The 20,935-nt window shown below is 48.8% G+C and overlaps 1 protein-coding gene across 6 annotated transcripts in view; it reads right to left on the bottom strand.

The window, feature by feature from the left end:
* The window catches only part of PHKB (phosphorylase kinase regulatory subunit beta), a 94,648-nt gene that overhangs the window by 48,477 nt on the left and 25,236 nt on the right, over window positions 1–20,935 (bottom strand). For all 6 annotated transcript variants that reach the window (XM_016147632.2, XM_016147635.2, XM_016147631.2 and 3 more), the window contains 6 exons: window positions 19,618–19,717; window positions 16,051–16,158; window positions 13,364–13,444; window positions 10,724–10,839; window positions 4,384–4,447; window positions 684–779 (listed from right to left, as the gene is read on the bottom strand). In XM_016147632.2, the coding sequence (XP_016003118.1) occupies window positions 684–779; window positions 4,384–4,447; window positions 10,724–10,839; window positions 13,364–13,444; window positions 16,051–16,158; window positions 19,618–19,717 (565 nt within the window). The remainder of the gene's footprint in view (window positions 1–683; window positions 780–4,383; window positions 4,448–10,723; window positions 10,840–13,363; window positions 13,445–16,050; window positions 16,159–19,617; window positions 19,718–20,935) is intronic.

The raw sequence follows: 20,935 nt of genomic DNA, 5'->3' as shown, positions 1-20,935 counted from the left end.
GCGGGGAGCCCGCCCTGCTCCGGGGACGGGCAGGCGCCCCCCGGCGTGGCTCCGCGAGGCTGGCGGAGCAGACAGAGCTGGACGCGTTACCGAGGCGTGTGTTCAAGTTCAACACTGAACTCAAACTTTCAGATATTAATGAAGATGATGTATAAAATTTGACACCAGCAGTCATTACAACTTAGTGTGTCCTAACAATTTGTTTATAATAGTGAAAAACACAAAACACTCTAAATGTCCAACAACTAGACAAGTGCGAGTATTTTCATTGCGGATATGGATTTCCTGATATGAAAACGTGCCCGTTCATAGCACTACGTTACGAAGCACTCTGACCAATGTTCTTCCAGGTGCGTAAAGTAAGAATATTACGTACGTACATAAAACACGTGGAAACACAAATGTTGTCACCCTAAGATTATAACTGGGTGGGCAAATAATGAGCGGATGTTATATTATTATCTGCATATTTGTGGGTTTTGTTTTCCTTTGACCGGAATTTTGAACTGCTTCTATACAATGGTTGTTATGAAATAATTATTCCATTTTGGGTGTTTTCTAAAAGCAGAGCCACAAATGAACCACAGGAAAATCAACAGCTGGGTGCTACAGGCACACCCCCGTCCATCGGCGATAAGGATCACGTATGACGGCGCGTGTTAATGCGGGGGGAAATGTCTCACGTGAGATCTAGACTCCCGAGGGAGCAGAGAGCACAGCGTCTGCCTGTTGCGGTTGTGAGCATCGAGGTCCACGAAGATGACTGACCAGGAACAGCCCTGGGTGAGAACGAGAAAAGCGTTTTCTACACCGAGGAAAAGGAGCTTGCAGAAGGCTGAGCATTCTGACTGTTAAGAAATTCCACAAACACAGTAACATCGGTTGCATTTTAGTGGCATTACAGAAGACTTTCATTTTCTTTTTTATACTTTCAGTATTTCTCAGATTTCTTACAATAAACATTAATTTTATAATCATAAAAAATACATGTTATTTCTTTACATTTTCCCCATTTCACCTTAGTTTTCTTGTAAGTTAAAATGTATTGATTACAAAAAACTAATTAATTAAATATATTTATTTCAACAAAAACACAAATACTACTTTAGCTAACATTTTTGGCAAAGAATAATGCAAAAAGTAATTTAAATTCATATAATCTCACTGTATGGTCTTAACACTGATTATATGATCAAACCAAACAAATTTAGATACAATCTAGAATTATGGATATAAAAACTACTTGATTAAAATATGAAGACAGGAGAATCTCAAATAATAATGCAAATAACACTAGTTAACATTCCCTGTGCCTCACCTGGATCTCGGCTCATTTAATCCCCATATGTAGATATTATTATCCTCATTTTACTGAAAAGGGATGCTAATTCTTGCTTTAACATGGCAAAGGTTCAAAATCGAGTCTCTGACCTTAATCACCAAGTTATACGACTTCGAAAGCTAAAAAAAATCTTCAAATGAGAACCAAAAGCTTGGGGGTGGGTATGAAGGTGTAAAAATACTGTTAACTGATTGCTACCCAAGTTGAACCAAGTTAAAAAATAAAAAAGTTCACTATGTAGCCATCAGTGTTTTCCATATTCAGAGCGTAGTCGTAAGTAAACATGACTGCTCTTTTACTGGGAAGCTAAATATTTTGAAAATCAAGGAGAATGAAATTGGAATACAAAGACTGCTTCCAGAAAAGAGGATACTCAGAAAAACACCTGGGGAAAAGAAGAAGGAAACTATCATGAAAATCACGCCTTCTACGTCTCACGCCAACTCTCACCGACACGGAAGATGCATTCACCCCAAACCCAAAACATCTCGAATCAATGTCCTAGACTGAAACACGAAATCCAGACCAGGCCCTCTGACGAATCCATGCCTCAGACTGGGTAGGCGAGTATCTTTCCTGTTAATCCATGTTCACACGTGGATATTAGCTCATGAAGTAGACTTTCTCATTCGTAGCACCATTTCTTAAATCTCTCTTAACTGACACATAAATCGACAAACGAGGAATGACTGAGCCTGTCTCTCGCCAACCGGATTAATGCTGAACTATCCTTTTCATTGTCTGTCAGGCCCTGCTTCTCCTCTCTGCTCACAAAACGGAGCTGAACAGCGCTTCGCGCCGCAGCTGCCGCTGTCGGAGTGACGTGTTTCTCTGCTCGACGCCAAGAAACGAGAGGATCTGCCCTCCGTCCTCCGGGCGCTGGTGACACACAGTCCTGGTGCAGATGCACGTTAAAGAAAAAAAGGCCGCGCGTGACGACACGTGGCCACGTACCAGGTGAGCGGCTGAGGCGGAAGGGCGATACTGATGATAAACCCGTAAAGGAAGCAGGAGGGAAATACAGTAGGGAACTTGGGGTGCTTCGTGGAAAAAGTGAGGGCCAGAGTTGGGACCTGAATTTGGGGAGGAAGAAGAACAAACAACGCTGTGAGAACTAAACAGCAGAGAAATGAGAGGGTCTGAGCCGTTGGGAGCCTGGAAATACACACAATAACAGGACTTACGATTCATCTTTGGGCTGATAATTAATAAAGCTAATCGCATGCCGCATTAGTCTGTCTCAAGTTGGATTTTTAAAGATACAGTCTAAGTAGGCTAATTTATAAATAATGAAGTAAAATGGCAAATATGGCAATTCTTGCCATTATTTGATTAAAACAGACAGCCAACTTCTACTTTCTGGCCACGAATAAATGGCTTATTTATCTAAATTCCTCAAAGTATTCGTTCAGGCCTCTTCCTCTGCCAGCCTCTAAGAAATAACGTGTCACCATATTTCAAGACCGAGACCAAAGCTAGGGAACTATGTCGTTTGTCATCCTCTTACAAAAGCAGACCACGCTTCAGGCAGACGGCCCGCGTTTTCGAGAGGATTAAATCCCCCGAAGCCCACAGGCGGTGCTTCCCACTCAGAAGCAGATTTTTAAAAACCATCAAGGAAAACGTTCGTGTGGACTTAATTATCACCTACTCTAAACCATCACCCACGTTAATTGCAGGCCTGCAGATTTCAAAGGCAGCGAGCAGCACTGCTCTGCTCCGAGCCTGCGCCCCACAAGCTCCGAGCGCTGCACCCCACAAGCTCCGAGCCTGCGCCCCACGAGCTTCGAGCGCTGCGCCCCACAAGCCCTGAGCGCTGTGCCCCACGAGCTCCGAGCCTGCGCCCCACGAGCTCCGAGCGCTACGCCCCACGAGCTCCCTCCGCAGTTCTCACCTTTCAGATTCTGTTTTTGGCCAGTATCGAAATTTCTCCAGTTAAAGACGGGAATTTGAAAGGCTGTTTCATAAGTATGTGTCATCCAGGACAACGGATTGAATATTTTATTTCATCTTCCATTTCCTGAATCATCACAACTCTGCCTTAATATCCTGACTCCATCTAAAGGGCGTATTTTCAGACCGACAGCTCAAACTTTACTCCCGAACCGAGTCCCGTGACTGTGTTTGAGCAAATGCACTGCATTACGTGGCACCCCCGTGACTTATTTCACAGCTGGAAAAGTGCCTCTTTCAATCGTCTTCGCCCATACTGCTCCCCTCCACGCCCCCAGCGACTACCAATCGCCGCTCTGCATCTGTGTTCTCAGAGCTTGGTTTTTTTGTTTTGTTTTGTTTACATTCCACACATCTGTGCGAGCAGAAGGTATTTGTCTTTCTCAGTCTGACTTATTTCATTTAGCATAATGCACTCAGTATCCATGCTGTTGAAAATGTCAAGATTTCATTCTTTTTTATGGATGAATAGTATTGTAATGTGTGTCTGTGTGTATATATACATACATATACATGTGTATAGATGTATATTACATATGTGTATATGTACATTTACATACACACACGTATATACATCACATTTTCTTTATTCATTTATCCACTGATGGCCACGGAGATTTAGACATATGATTACAGCCAATTGAAGGTTAAGGTAGGATTGAAACTTCTACTTCTTTGGCTGGACACATTACACAAATTCCCCTCTACGAGAGATACACATTGATATACATTAAATTGAAACCAGCATGAGAACCGACGTGGAAAATACACGCTCTATAATGCCAGAAATGTTTAAAAGTGTGAAAACTCATCAACAGACTTGAGGGGAAAGTTTCTGAACAAAGATAATGAGAATTCTTTATCAAGAGACTTGTTTTAATTAAGCAACGTTTTTTAGTCAGAAAACTAAAATTCAACTGGAAAATCATATTCAAAGGGAAGTTTGTTCAACCATGACCTGCTACATAAATTTCAGACATTCTCTGATCATAAGGAATGATTTGGTTAATGAACGCCCAAATTAATTAAACACGTAATTCAAAATTAAAAAATCAAAGTTTGTTGTGGCTACTGTTTTTTTTTTTTACCTGGTTGCCGAAAAGGTTGAATCCATTAATTGCTTCGAGAGCTGCTTTTGCTAAGCCAACAGAGCTAAAAAAGAGAAAAAAATATTGAGTAACTCCAATATATCTGGCTACGAAATAAAAACCACCGATGAATAGTCACAAGCAAGTTGCTTTATTAACACTCGTAATAACTTCTGGAGAAGAAAAACGTCTAAGAGATTTCAACCCGACATTTTAATCTTTCTTCTTTATAGTTAGTGATCTTCGGGGAAAAATATTTCTAAGTCCACCTTAATCTAGACAAATGGTCACACTACGGTCGAGCACAGTGTTCATTCTGGTATCGTTTACATTCACTAAGTCGGGGGGAGAAGGATGAGCTCTGAGGAAGGTGCGCGATGGGGGCAGGCACAGCCGTACCTGGGCGACCCCCGCTCCCCGGGCGACCCCGGCTCCCCCGGCGTCCCCCGCTCCCCGCGCGTCCCCCGCTCCCCGCGCGTCCCAGGCTCCCCCGGCGTCCCCCGCTCCCCGCGCGTCCCCCGCTCCCCGCGCGTCCCCCGCTCCCCGGGCGACCCCGGCTCCCCGCGCGTCCCCGGCTCCCCCGGGGTCCCCGGCTCGCGTCGGTGTGAGAGAGGTCTCCCGAGGGCTCTGGGCCTTGACTTTCCCAAGGCCCGTGTGCCAGGCGTCACCACGCATGTGGCCTGATGTGCCCATTCAAACACTCTTCTCTTAGGAGCTAATAAGATGGGCATTGTTTTATGCTCCCAGAACAGCCGATCGCCCTACCTCTAATTTTTTGCTATTTTCTTCTCTTTATAATAAAATGTGTCCTCTTTTGGACTCTCAAATGCCATACGATAGTAGTACTGAAAAATAGGAAGACCCAACTTTCATTAAAAATATGACATTGTCATCTTATAAATATCAACCTTTAAGTATTTTAGATCTAACATCCAGTTTATTTTACTTACTGCAATTTATATTTTACTGAAAGCGACGGTATATACCATTAATATCACGTCAGCATCTGTCTCAGGCGCTGACTAACAAAGCGGGGTCCCCAGAGTAGCGGCATCACCCCAGAACTCGCCAGCAACGCCCCTCCCCTCTCCTCTCGGGAGCGGGCCCCGACGACCGGGCGGCGAGACGCCCTCCAGGTCTCACTGGCTCTGGCGAGAGGGTGTGGTTGGTGGGAGCCGCACTGCATGACCCTGAGGCCAGGGCATAAACGGGGACACAGCCCCCAGGATGCTGAACCTCGCAGCCCGGCCGCCATGCTCTAAGGAAGCCTGTGGGAAACGTCACGTGGGCCTCACGGCAGACGGCTCCTGCCGAGGTCCCACGCGACAATCCGCCACCTGAGCGACGAAGCCCTGGGGTCGACTCCAGCCCCCACACGAGACCCAGGGCGTGAGCCACGTCGCCTAGCCCAGTCCACCTCGGTGCCGCGTGGATTAATAAAGGATGGTCGTCTGGTGCCTTTGACTCTGGGGCGGTTGATTTGCGACCCCAGGTAACCAGAAAAGAAGCTGAGTCAGGTCCCCAGCTCTATCACGGACCCAGGGCAGGTGGCCACACGCAGTCTCGCACACCACCCGTGAAGGCCACGCAGCACCTGCACGAGAGGGCCGGGCTGAGAGAACCCGAGCGGAGGGGGCCGCCTCCGTGGGTTCCGGCAGTTCTCGCAAAAACGTTCGCCGCCGACTCGCTTTCTCGCCTAGGGACGCGTCCCCGCCGTCCTAGGGCTTCCCCGCGAGCCACCGATGCGCAAACGCCTGCAGGCGCATCCCTGAGTAATGCCAGAAAAGTCTCCACTTACGGTGTGACGCACACGTGCTACCAGTAAGGCAGCTTGCGGTATTTTGAGAAGGGAGAGAAAATTACTTATTCGGGAGGCAAGTGCGTAAGGAATTCTGTTCCGCGGATGAGGACGCTGTACCTGGACGAGAGTCAATGTCGAATGTCAAAGTCCTTCCACTCGACCTTTCCTTCCCAACGCGATTTGCTGAATAACTGGGCTCGATGGAAATTTACAAATATCCATTGGATATTTAACTCTCAGGCAAGAGCAAGCTGTTCAGAAAATGAAACGCACCCCTAACTGACCCTACCTTTAACTATAATACGTAACATTGTCAGAATTAGAACTATTTTACTGGCACGAGGCATTCTCAGAAAATTAAATTATTCTATGATTCATTATTGAATATATTATTGGGTGACTATTATCGATAGAACATTCATCAATTTGATTTTCGCAAGGTGTTAATTCAACATTCACTTAAGAGGGATGAAATACGGTGATGCCTGCTTGGGACATAGTGTGTAATAAAGTGAATCGTTGCATATATCAAAGCTTTTCTACGAAAGATGACGCATTTCGACAGGGTGATTTATAACCCGCCGTGAAATTCAAAAGACTAACCGGCAAGCACGGGAACTAAATTCACAGTCTCTGCTCATTAACACAGCGCTTTAGCTCCCTGGGCTGCCCGATCATACCTCCTGGAAGGAAAAGAACTCTACAGGGCTACGGCTTTAATGGATGCTGGAGAACCGTCCGGCACAGCGAAAATCCCTGAAACGAAGCCGAATGGACGGACAGTCGCTTCGACCGCAGCTCAGAGACAGGGATATCAGAAATGGCTTAAGGAGGCGAAGCAGTTACTTTAAATAACAAGCACTGTATGGGCTAAGATGGCCAGTGAAAGCCTCTCGGGCAGAGCGAAGCGGTGTGGGCGTTTCAGCGATGGCTGTCCTTCCCGGGGAAGCCGAGAGAATGGGTCGCAGCGCCGTTAAGGAAAAAAAAATGACACGTCAGATTTAAATTCGCTTTGCTTCTACGGTCTTCTTTATATTGCAAATGCAAGATTTAACAAAGTGAAAAATGAAATTACGCTGTTAAATGTAAAGATCTCTTTGGCAGGTAGTGTTTCAAAAAGGTTTCTTTCCATTTGGGCATATATCCACCTTATTAGTTTATAAAGTACAGTTTTCCTGTTTTGCTTCCCAATAGCCCCAAAATTCAGTTAGGTTTGAGATTCAATTCACATTTTATAGAAAACTCATCTCTTTGCCAAAACAAAAGAGTTTGGGTTTAAAGGGTTTAAAGATAGCCTTTAAAAATAGGAATATCCCTAAATAAATGAGGAGAGGAAAATACGAAGATTAAAATACTTGAATTAAACACGGAGCAGCTGACATAACTTGGATATGTAATTCTGGGGGTTACGAATTAGCGCAACAATAAATAGGCATCAAAATGATACGTAGGGGGAACGTCCTTAATCCAACAATGTAGGATTTTTAAATGCACTTATTAGTACAAGACCCAGAGAACAAATGAAGGAGAGAGGAGGCTCTGGCATAGTTCTCGACACCGCAGAGAAGCGGAAGGCGCCCGAGGCCGGCGGGGAGGCCGGCGGGGCAGGGACCAGCTGCCGAGAAGCTTCCCAGACGCGCACGGCGCAGGCGGGGCCGAGGGCGGAGCAGGGCGCCGCTCCTTCCAGAACGGGGTTCGGGTAAACGCGCGGGGATCACCTTCCAGAAAGAAACTGTGGGGTTTACCCAAGAAGTACTAATAATTCAGGAACTTGAACTATAGGGGGACCCCAGCAAGCCCGGGGCTGAGCGGGGCGGGGCGGGGTGGGGATGATTCAAGCCGAGCTGACCGTCTGAGGCAGGCGCCCTCGAACCCCATCGCGGCTCCACCCGCCCAGCGAGCGAGGACACTCCTGACCTCCGCTGTCTGCTGTTCTTCCAAACTTTAGGAAACGTTTGAAGACTTTAACACGCAGTGGGAAAGAGGAGAACCAGCTCGGATGTCCTCAGCTGCACATACAGCCCACGGACTTCAGAACGCCGCGCGCACACGTGTGTGTGTGCATACGTGTGCGTGTGCTGGGGGCCCAGGCGCAGTGTTCTTCTCCGATCAGAGTGCACCTCAGGAGGAACGTGCCCCGCGTGACAAAGGAAAGGAGGGACGTTCGGCACCCAGCCTCCCGGGCCGCGGCCGAGGCGACGTCCGATCACGCCCGGCTCGTGGAGGCCCGGGCAGCAGACGGCCGGGAGGCACGGGGCAGCGGGAGCACTTGCCGCAGGGCGTGCTGGGCGCTATTTCCGGCTGAACCGTGAAGACAGCCTAGGGCGTGAGGAGGATGGCGCACCAAGCTGTGAAGGCCCAATCGGGCCGGGCACAGCCGGCGCCGCGGCGTCCCACGCAGCCACCGACCGCGCCGCGACTTAATCCCCGGCTGGCAGCGGCTCTCCGCCCCGCCGCCCCGCGCACACCCAGGAAGCCGCGGTCCAGGAAGACAAACTGCTCTTTTCACCGGGGGCCTTCCCGCGCCCTCGCGGCAGGGCCAAGCGTTCACTCAAGGTTCTTGCCAGGTTTATGGCGGGTCGGAAACCCCACCGTTTCGTTCACTGTCATGGCATCATAACAATGACGAGCAGAAAAAACACACATCCCTCCCCGGGGGCCACCGGAGCGCACTGTCCGCCTGCGTCTGGGCGGGTTCCCCCCCACCCCACTCCGGTTTCCTCCCACATCCCAAAGACGGGGAACCGTCTCATCTGTCCCAGAACGAGCCCACAGTGAGGGTTGGTGCTTGCTGCGGGGGAAGGGGGTCCCGTGCAGATGGGGCCCCCCGCCCGGTGCCCTGCACGAAAATACCGTGATCTTGTTTTTATTAAACTTTCTTAAATGTCTGTAGAGCTCACATTTCCTTCCATGTTTAACATTAGAAGTGGTTTTGGGTCCTTATTGAGAAGTTTGGTGATATTTCTGTGGCCAGAAATATGCTGTAGGAACTTAACCTTTGTTTATATCAATGAGCCTACGTTAAAATCGGCTTCATTATATGCCATTTTGCTTAAAGTCAGTCTCCAAGAACCTGCTGACAACGTTAGTGAGGACCAACCGTGCGACAGTTTCACAAACAGGAAACCCCGAGGCCAAACACTCTGCACTGAGAACGAGGCCGGTGTGACCGCGCTGGTGTACGCTAGCTCATCGGCAAGGCAGAGAAGGGCCTGATAACCCAGACGCTGAAACGGCGAGCCTTTAAACATCGCCTCTCCTAATCGGGCCCACTTTCTTGTCATCTGACTGATAATCTGGAATGCTGAGAATTGCATGTGATGGCTGAAATATAACATTACCTTCTTATTTTTGTATTTGCCAGAATTCATGTCTGAAGTTGCCCACAAATTCTCTCTCTACTTCGCTGACTCCTTCACTGATTACTATTCTGCTCGATACTATAAAAAAGCCTCATACGAATCATAAAACTTACCAAAAAGTGTTTGTATATTAAGCAGAGTTCATCTGAAGGTCCTTTTTGTCTCAATCTTTGTCATTAAAACGTGCTGAGCTGTGAGGGCACACTTGCATTCTGGGGCCATACGTGATGATTATTGCGACCATTACAAATTTATCAAGTAGACGCCACCGGCATCCGCAGTTTGTAGACGAGGAAACCGAGGCGCTACCCGCTAGCGACCCGGGGCCTGCCTTCTGTCTCTTATCTGGCCTCGGCTTCATTTTCTGTGTGATGGGCCCTTCCAAGCGAACGGCCTTCGAGCTGCAGGGTCCCTCTGAACCAGCGTTTCCCCAACTGTCTGTCTCTTGACTTCATGTAAGTCTCAGTGATCTAAGCTGACCTACAGCTAATAACCTTTAAATTCTTAAATCTTTTCATGTTAAATGAACAGGACTAATTGAGCTACGCTTTCTACTTAAAAGATGACCTTCTGGGCATAAATTTCAAACATAGGAAAGGTGCAATCGGTCACTGAAGTGATCTCCCTAATGCTAAGGAGCAAATGAAATTCATAAACTGTTAACATCGCTCGCCGGCTACGTTTTGGATAGTCAAGCCCACTGACCCCCAGTTCAAGATGCTAATCACGCCTCTTACAGGAAACAAGGCATGTCAACTTCGATCTGAAAGGTTGGGGTGGAAACCAGCTCTGTGCACGGTTGGGGGTGCGTGTGCAGGGCGCGGACGGGGGTGCCGGGCGGTTTCAACGTGCTCGGTCTTTCAAAGCGCTGCAAAGAGGAGGAAGAGAGAGCCGGCGGAGCTGAGAGGCCGAGCCGAGGGCCAGAGGCCGAGCGTGAGCATGGTGCCCGGGGGCTGGGACGCCCTGCACCCCCCCGCGTCTGCCCGTGGGCGCTGAGGGCGGGCTCTCCGGCTCTAATTTTAAGTGAATTTCATCTGCATCACACACAGGAAAAAAAGATGAAAATCAACATAGAAACCACAATTCCATCTAATACTCTGATTTTTATTCATATTCAAATGCACACATTTAAATTAAAAAAAAAATTTAAAAAAACACTCAGAAATCAGCAAATTACCTCGAATGTAGCTCTGTGCTGCCGTTATTATACTTGCTCCCTCTTTCCCAGACACCGAAGTCGGGGACCCGGTACACTCTTTCCACGCAAAATACAAGGTTTTGGATAAAAGAGACCTGAAGGGAGGAGAGGAAGCGTCAGGACACGTGTAATAGGATGCTCGGCTGTTGGTCAGAACGCTCGGTTACCACCGGAAACCCCGACGCGACTCGCCCGGCGACACCCAGGCACGTCGATGTGCTGCGACCCTGACGTCGCCACTGCGAATGCGGCGTGACTCCAGCCTAAAGCCTGAAGCGAGAGCCCGAGGTTATCCCGCACGGAGATAAAATCTACATCCTGCTCACGTTTCGCCTATGATTCTTCAATGATGTGTCTATTTCTGTTCATAAAAACAGCATCTTAAGAATTAAGAAAAATGTGAAGCACTGTTTTATACTAGATAAAGAGTATTTGGAATCTAAAATGTCCCCGTAAACGCTAAATAAGTCTAAAACTTTGGGTGTGGAAAGGTATTTCTCAGCTCTGTGACGAGCCCGTCCCGTGCCGGGCCGACGTGGCGTCTTGGGTCCCTTAGTCCTGGAACCCAGTCTTCCCCCCGGTTGTCCTGCGGCTACAGGGACTCAGTCTTAGAAAGACGAAGCTCGTAGTCAGAGGTGAGCTCCAAGCAACAGACCAGGAGTCACACAGCCTTCCGTTAAAAATCTCAGACATTTGCTGAGGCTCACACTCTCAAAAGTAACTATGGAAAGCCAAGAGTGAGGTCAGTTCTTACTAATACGAGTTTACGCGTTTCGATAATGGAGACATCCTCAGTGGGCTGCCGGTCCCGATTACAGGGCTTTCAATCTGCCCACCGCGTCTGGCTCCCTGTGGCTGACGGACCCCGTGCGTCTCGCCTGCGCTCCCCCTCAACGGCCTTCTGAGGCGGCAGCGCACACCCCCGGTCCCCCTACGCACGCAGAGTAAGTCAACGTTTTAAAAGTCTCGGTGTTTAAGAAAAAAACGATCATACCTTAAAAAAAACTCTTTCTAACAAACCAGAAGCCACTGTGTGCCAGGCTGGCCCCAGCCACGCCCAAGGCCAGGTGCTCGTGGCGCTGTGCGGTCCCCTCGCACGTGACGCCCGTAAGAAACGAGGTGCTGTGAGGTGCGAGGGTGCCCCTGAGCTGGGTCCCCCCCCCCACCCCGGACTCCGCCGTGCTCTCCCGATGGCCCGCCGGGCGTCAGGACACTCACGCAGCCCCGCAGAGGGGGCGCGCGACGGCCGGGTGAGCCGGCCACCTGGGAGGCGGTGCCCAGGGTCCGCGAAGCCCCGCGCACAGCCGGGCTGTAAGTGTGACGCGTATCAGGATTTCTCTTCAGATGAAGAAGAGAAAGCAGGTCGCAGAACCGAGCGGAACGGCAGAATGTTCTCTTTCACGGAGTGAAAACCAGGATCCGCGCATCGCAGCGCTCTGCGTGACAGACGCGGACGCGGGCTGGGCATCCACGGCCACGGCACGCAGCGGGCAGCGGGCGGAGTGGACGGCAAGGGCGCCCGGCCGCGCCCGCCTCCGCGTGTGCTCCCGGCACCGCCCGGCACCCCGCAAACGCAGAGCATCTCACGCAGGGCGCGCGTGACGCTTAGGACGACGGCCTTCCCCTTAAGGAACCACAATGTGTGTACGAACCTCCCAGAAACAGGAGAATCGGTAAAGATACGGTGATGAGCTGTCAAAGTTAAAACCCAAGTGCTGACGATAAAACATGTATATTACACACGTGTGTGTTTATTTCGCATCCGTGTATGTGGGGGTATGTGGGGGTGTGTGTATATCCCCAAACTATGTATTCTAAGAAGAACAAGGACTGGGGCGAGCTGAAGCTCAAACAGAGGCAGGAGGGCGCGGCAGCCCCCTCCTTCCCCGGCCCTGGGTGCACCCCGAATGTGAGTGCGGTTGGTGAGGGAAAGCGGGGCACGCACTGCCGGCCACGTGACTCCTGGCTCAAGGAGTCAAGGGGTCAAGGCCAAGTGCAGCTCCTCCCTGACGGACCTCTCACTGCACGCGCCACCTCAAAAACAAAACCTTTTTGTTCTCGCTGTGGCGCATTTCGAAACATGTCGGTGCGTTCCTGTGTTCGTCCGAGCATCGGCGCCTATGAAAGAAACACCCCTCAACTCTGGGACAAGGATTCTTTTCAAATGTCCAATTGTCCAATGAGAATGAGAACACGGTATTTATCTTTTGAAAACCATCGAGAACCCTACCAAGAGACGCTGCCAATAAAAATTACACAAAGTGATAAAATATCTTTCTACTTTTAAAAGGATGAGTTCAAAAAGCAATGACGTGAAAAAAGACATCAGAGCTGAGAAAACCTGCAAACGCTGTTTCATTTCCATCGTCACTAAAACTTTCTAGAAGTTAGTTTTTATTTCAGACCACCAGAAATAGAGTTTTTGATGGAGCAAAGTCCTACAACTTGTTGTCTATTTATTTTTAAAGTGCTTTGCCTGTTTGATCCAACATCCCAAATCAAGTTTCTGATTATCGGAATTTAAGAATACTCTAGTTCTATGAAACTGAAAACAAGTCTTAAAAAGTAACAGACAGACCGACCGAGCGAGCGGGCGATGGCCGCCCGGGGACAGCGCACCTCGTCCGTGTTGTACACGATCTGCAGCCCCGACGAGATCATCTCCACCAGGTAGAGCAGGTACAGGGACACCGCGTTGATCTGCAAAGGAACGGCAACAGCAAAGGTTAACGGGCGACCAGACCAACGATGAACGTAGACGAGCGTACCGAGGTGAGATGCATGAGCCGACACCGCGAGGCCTCTGCTCTGACCGCGGCTCGCACCCACCGCGTCCCTTCCTGCTGCGGGAGGAAGGGGCTGCGGGTTCCGAGAGCAACAAAAGCCCGGCTCTGTCGGTAAAACTCCCGGATCCTCGAATCCGCTGTGCTGGTGAACGCCCGACTGGGGACCCGGCCGCAGCGGGACTTTCAGCGGGTGGACCTTCAACGTTTGTTTCCGAAGACTTATTTTCAAACGTGGGGCTAAGTACTCCCACACCGGGATACTTTTGCCCCCACGGCAGCTACGTAACACCAATCCACCTCAAAGGCATGTGGACAAGAAAGCCCCTGGGCCGGGGGAACGCGGGGCCGGGCCAGCAGACCACAGCGGTAAGCGGGGCCCCCTGAAAACAGCCTCATTTTCAGAGGATCTAGAACTGACGAAAGGAGCTGCGGAGCCACGTCGATCCTCAGTGGTGGCATAGCACGCGATTCAAAATAATGTCTACGAGCAACTCAGTTTCATAAACAAATGAAGACAAGACTATCCGCTTTAACGAAAAGAGTCTCGCAGAATCCTGAAGGTAAACAAGCAGTGAAGGGGAAAGACCACGACGTAGCCAGGAAAGACCGTCTACTGTGGTTCCATTTACGCGGACTGCACGGAACAGGCAGAGTCGCAGAGCCCCAGGCTGACCGGTGCCTGCGCAGGGCTGGGGAAGCCGGGGGCCACGGGGTGACTGCTAACGAGCACGGGATTCCTTCAGGGGGTGATGAAATGTTCTGAATCCGATTATGGCAGCGGCTACACGACTCCCTGAATATATCAAAACCACTGAATTGTACACTGTTACTAGGTGAACTGTATGTTATGCAAATTATAGCTCAATAAAGCTGTTGCACAATAAGTAAACAAAATAAAGAACTAGGAAGCAGTGAAAACGTTTCATTCAGCGAGGAAGCTGCTACCTCGAGTTAAAAACGAAGCTAGACGTGGTTCCTCTCGTGTCGTCCCTGCCTCTCCTCCAGGCCCTGCTGGCAACCGGCGAATGCTGGAGTGGACAGAGGTTTTTGGTGCCCTAGACCTCGGGCAAAGCAGCCCTGTACCTCCGGGGCCGGGCAGTGCCGCTGGCTCCCAGGACCACCTTGGGTGTCCCCTGCCTTCCCAGTCCTCGAAGCCCAACAGGTGTCAAAGTCTTGGCAAGACCCAAGCGGGCCACACGAAAAGGCACGGGACTCTGGTGACAGGTGATTTAGCTCGACCTGAATTTCTGAGTGACCTTCCTCAGGACAAGGTGGAGCAGGGCTTTGTCCCACGGTGGACACCCAGACACCTGATCGTGGCACTGACGCCGGCCTCTTAGCAACGGCGTCAGGGAAAGGTCATTCCTGCGAACAGCGCCTTAGGGCCACACCTCCCACAGCTCTCTGCTCTGACTTTTGAGAGGCTTCTGTGAGAACGTATCAGCACATGACAAACTGTCAAGGGACTGCCGGACAGCCAGGTGACCAGCATTCACTGAGCACCTACTACGCGCCGGGCACTGAGCTCAAATTCTGGGATACGAAAATAAGTAGGCTGTCAACTTCCCAAAACTAATTTCAGATGGGAAACGTATTTGTCAAATCGAAAGGAACATGTAACCTGACCGTGTGATCGTTCTAGGATCGAGCGACTACATAGTCACAGAATACTCATTCTCGAAGGAACAGGTCAGGAAGAAGTGTAAGAGTGTCTGCTGTGCGCGGGTGGGCCAGCGCGCTCTCTGCGTCTGGAGGCATCACACTAGGATAAGACATTCCAGGCCCCTCGTGAGAGAGGAAGGACAGAAAGGCGATACTGGTATTTCTGTAAGAAATGTGTGATTAACGAGTATTGTGTCCCAAAGGCGGCTGAATGGGATGATGAGCAGAAGAAGATCCACTGAAGATAAACAGTGCATGTGACATTCGTGTCCTGGACACCGGGCGACAGGTCGCCCGGGGAAACAGCAGCACGCGGACGTGAACGAAAAAGAGGTAAAAACACACGCCCTGCGGTGTACCCTCAGCACAGGCATAAAACTGAACATGTCACGGAAGGCGACATTTACGGACGCCAGCAGCCGTCTGGAATTTCATCGTGATGATGTTTTTTTAGCTCTACGGCAAGCTGGTACCGTAAAGACGAATGCGGCAGAAACTTCCGATCTGCCGTTGCGGCGCTGTCCGTCGCCTTTCATTCCCTAGTTCCTCAGTGCTGGAAGTCTCCCAACTTTGCAACAAATGCGAGCTTTTCTCAGAACCACAGGACCCCTTCCTCCAGCTAGTGCCGAAGTCACGCTCCGCCCAGCTGCCCCGTTTGCTCGTGGACCAAGAGGTCAGTCCGATTTCACACCCGGCCCCAGGCACTGACTCAGCCCTGGTGGTCGGCGTTTCATTCCTCACTTCGTGGTAGGTTTTGCCACTGCTGTTTGAACCGTTTCTGAAATCTACTTTCTTAAACCTGGACATGGCCTCGGATCGTCTAAGAGGCAGAGTGTAAGCGTCGCGGTCTCTCTTTACCTGGAGGTGGCCGTACTCCTCGTAGGACAGGAGCTCGTCCCCCGTGTGCACGTGGAAAATGGAGTGGAGACACGTCGCCGGCCGCGGGTCCTGCTTGAACTGCTGCACCTGGAACCCAGAGTCAAAGTGACGTCACGCTCGTCACCCACATTCTCCTCCGCGGTTCGAGCGCGCGAGCGAGTTTTCACAAAACTTCTTAACGAGGAAGGTTAAACGTTAGAGGCAGAGGACAGAACAAAGCAGAAATGCTACTTTTTCTAAAGGAACCAAACACTGACAAAACGCATTAACTCCTAACTTAACAGAGCTAACGTGATTGCTGAATACTTAATTGATAGTTTACAAACAAAGCAACTCCAGTGTAACCGGGAGCATGCTGACCTGGCAGTGGCGTTTGCAACGTCTGGCTTATTTAATTTTAGAGTCGCATCATGGACGGATTCGCGCTGCGGGACAGGGTCCCCGGGTCTGTGTCCCGCTGCGCTGCTATTTGGAGATGCCTGTGGCGACAACGGAAAGTGCTTGTGGCCACTTCCTTGACTACGCCATGATTATCACCTCACGTGTGGAACATGATTCTGGGCTCTTCGGCAACACCACAGTTACATTAAAACGAGATCTATTTTGCTCATTCGATAGGAGCCGTAAGATAACGAGGTATCGTCAGCTAGACAAAGCGACCGCTGCAGGTGACAAGGCAGCGTCTGTCATTTGTCTTCGAGACGCACGAGGGCCCAGCACCAGAATTTACATTCGGTCACTGTGTCAGGGGAGAAGCAAGACGTAAATGATCTAAGATGCTCAAATGGGAAATTACGTAACTATACTTTGAGTCTTAAAGCTGTTAAACGATAAATAACTTAAAATTTCGGGAAAAAAATAAGACCCAAACTTTATAAGCTTTGAAATTTAATGAGGCATACTGCATACGAATTATAGACAAGAAGTACTCCTGAACGCTGTCAAAGTCAAGGACACATTAATTAGTATTTTACGATGTCTGCATGTGGCAGGTAAAAATAAAGCAAAATCTTCTAAAGGAAATTGGGAATAATGTTTTCTCTGATTGTATTTTATTTGGATTTTTCCCGAAAATTTTAATCATTATAAATAAACGTCTTATTTCGGAAAAGGTAACTGAGTTTTGTCTCATCTACTCTTAATTTATACCCTTAAAACGCGCTCTTAGGTAGAAAAACAATCACATAAAGGAATCCTGGAAGAGGAAATTTTATAAAATCTTAGTGATTTTACTTAGTAGCATTTCAAACAAAATTTTTAAGTAGATAAAGACAGCGATATTCATATCATACTGCAAAGCAAGTCTCTGCCCTCCAAACCACTAACCGCGGACTGAATCAATTCTAAAAAGTTCTGAATGCTTCGAAACGAGAGAATAGGTATGTGAACATTTAGAGGAAAAAAAAAGACCTACTGTTAATACGTAAGCATTGAGACAAGTGGCAAGACAATAACAGACAGAAATCAGGCTGTTCTATTCTGAAAATCAAGGAAAACTCTATTTGTCCACTCGAATTCCTAATAAATTAAGAATATCTCTTTTAGGTAGCATTTTTAGAAAATATGTCGGGAAGCATGTTTTACAGAGAGAAATCATCAAAAGTAGGAAGCTTCAACTTTCTTTTCATGACTTTGCTTAAGACAGAATAATTTTAATAAAAAGAGAGAAAGGAAGGAAGGGAGGCAGGGAGAAATGGGGGGGGAGGGAGGGGGAGAGGGGGAGAGGGGGAGAGAGAGAGAGAGAGAGAGAGAGAGAGAGAGAGAGAGAGAGACAAAGATGAGCCTTAAGGACAAAGAGTAAATGGAACACTACAAATAGGCTTCATTTAGTTCTCTGGAAAGCCGAAAGACATCTTTTTCGCATTTTAAAACACGGTGACGTTGCCATGGACTCAGGAAGGAAATGGGGAGCACCAGTAAGAGGTGGGCGCCCAGCGGGAGGCAGTGGCTGGGCGCTCGGCTCACTGTCCCTGCGTCAGCCCCCCCCCCCGCCCCACTCAGTCTCCTGTGGGTTATTGTAGCCGCCTCATCCCTATGCTAAAAGGTTTGGAGATCAAGAACGTGACAACAAGGAAAATGCATTAAAAGCTGTAAAACCCTCCATTCTGTGGTATGCATTAAGACCTAATCCCAATGCAATCCATACCTTCTTACAACTCAAGCTTATTTTAATGGTTTACCCATGTGCTTATATAAGGAAAGAAACGATAATCCTTTATAATTAAGGAATTTAAGACAGTTAAGTTACATTCAAGCTGTATTCAAAAGAAAATGGAACTGTGAAGACTGGTTAGTAAGACTGAATAATATTCAGGAAGGGACATTAACAATTGGCTAAACTAGCCACAAAGAAAAAGCTTTATATTACAACATGTCCTTCCTTCTGATAAGCGATTCTAATTTAAGTCCGTCAGCTTGCTTAACGAACACATGAAATTCATGGCTCTCGCAGTGTTTCCTTGAGAGAAAAGTCGAATTCACAGACATTAGGCACTCATGAAATGATAAATGTGAAATAAACAGGAAGTTCCTCACACTTAGGAAAATAACATTATTCGCAATCACTTCAATATATATGACATACCAGTTTAATTCAAGTACGTCAATATGGCATAGTACTTTATTTCAAGCACTGAAAAACCTTTATGATAATGATTTGCAAAGTCGAATCTCAGCACGCAAATTACAGGTTTGTCACATATCTCTATTATCAGCCCGCACAAATATGCACTTTCCTGCAAAGCGACATTTCCTTGTTGCCGTATTTTGGTGGCGAAATATAAATGATTAATTCTCTAAGTCTGATCGTCAGATGTAGGTCTTCAGAAGAAAACACGCCACCACTGTCTTTTGATCCTTTTCAAGCACAAATTAAAACTTAATGTAATGTTCACATGACAAAAACATACAAAATATTACACGGTCAAAATGGTGTGCACAGTTGTTGACGTGAGTCTTTGTTAATCAGACTGGGGGAGACACATGACAGACACCCTGACGGACACACGCGGACACGTTACAGTGCGCCCTGGGGACACAGAGGCGTAGGGACGTAGGGAAATGGCACACTGTATTCGCATAGTGCTTTACGGTGTCGTAAGCTTTGTTGTCTACATTATTCCTTTAATTTCCCCAACGACCCTATCAAGCTTGCTGTTTCCTGTCCATGATTCCTACCCTCTCTACATGTCAGTAAAGTAGTATGCTTTCAAACTAAAGTTTACTTAAGCCAGGGCGCTCACGTGTCCCAAAAGAATGTCGATAAGGATTCTGCTCAAACCTTTATCGAGCAAACACCGGATGCAAAATGCGCACAGACCGAGGCCAACACACCCATTCTCAGCCACCTCTCGCTCAGGTGCTTCTCCAGTTTCAGGGTTTCGGAATTAAAAGCCCTGGGCCGGGAAGGCGGGGGCTGCCTCCGCCTATCTCGCTGCCCTAGGATGCCTTTTGAAAGGACATGATGCCTCGGGAGACGCCACCGCCAAGGAGCCGGATTGATCCCTCGGCGAGACGCGCACCTTGCAGTCCGCACGAGCGTCTTACCTTATCGGCCTGACGCATGTAGCAGTAGAGAACGCCTCTCATGCATTTTATGGCCGAGTGCTCCAGCTCGTGGGTCCTCCCCTTGTCATCGTCGATGCGCCTGGGTGACAGAGATAACTCGTGAAAGAAATTGGAAAGGGATTTGGAAAGGAAGCCGAGCTCTGATAATTAAGTATTTAACTATCTGGCTAATCCCACGTTCTGGCGACATCTACGAATTCTGTAACAGTGAAACTCCATTTTCTCAGCAGATGTAGAAATGTTGCAATAAAAAAAAAAATGATAAAATTTGTGCAGATTTCTCCTTATTTTAAGGAAGTAAGCCAATAGCTTTAAAAATAGCATACAATATTTTCTCCATTGACTTGGCTGAAATTTTAAAGGATATTTCAGTATTGGTAAAATCTACCGAAAGATTTCTGAAACTCGCTGTTAAAGGGTGGAGACAAGTTTTAATATCAATCCCTTTAGGCTCTGCCACGGCCGCTTGGATTGAAGGAAGCGCGGGTTCGGGCCCGTGTCCTCGACGCTCTGCCACGTGTTTAATGATGCCGGGGTGGGCACTTTGGTCGCGGATGCTCGCCGCTAAACCACACACCCTGCGTGACGCGTGATGGGTCCTGGCGTGGCAGGTTATATTCTCAGGTCTTAGTTTAAAACCAGCTGACCACGGTTCGCGGCCCTCTCTCTTTACCAGCAGGAACGGCGAGATTCCATCTGTTGAACTAGGTTAAGATGTTCTTCCATCCTTAACTTCCCTTTCGCTATAGATGAGTGATCCTCAAGAGGTGGCTGGGAGTCACCCGCTACTGAAAACTAAAAGTAGCTAATTCACTGTTTCACGAAATCTTCAACTAAAGTATCTGGCGATCCTCCGCACTCGACAAAAAGCACCACCTACCACCTCCCTGCAAAGTGTGCGCTAACGACCGCCCCTTCCAAGTGCGCCTCCCAGGCCGCTGCTGGGAGAATGACGGTCATGGCGACGCGGCATGGCGAGTGTCAGAGAACGTTAGGCTTTTGTCATTAGAACGCCACGCCTCCTGCCGCGTGTTGGCGCTGCAGGAAAGGCAGCACGAGTTTGCTCTACGCTCCATCGCCACCCGGACGTCGGACACACGGAGGCGGACTGCAGCACGGACGACAGCAGGGGACCAGGCACTGACGTGCGGCGCGGCTGAGGCGCGATGAGCTCAACGGACGCTCTGTGTGCCGTTCCCACCGCGCAGAACAAATAACAGTAACGGCCGGGGAGCATTCCAGGCTTTCTAAAACCGTCTTTAATATAACCCTCTAATGTCAACACGCATTAAACCAA

The sequence above is a fragment of the Rousettus aegyptiacus genome, unplaced genomic scaffold (genome assembly GCF_014176215.1).
Source record: "Rousettus aegyptiacus isolate mRouAeg1 unplaced genomic scaffold, mRouAeg1.p scaffold_m13_p_14, whole genome shotgun sequence".
NCBI classification, from domain to species: Eukaryota; Metazoa; Chordata; class Mammalia; order Chiroptera; family Pteropodidae; genus Rousettus; species Rousettus aegyptiacus.
The sequence above is the reverse complement of the archived record's forward strand: the minus strand, read 5'-3'. Positions and strand labels throughout refer to the sequence as shown.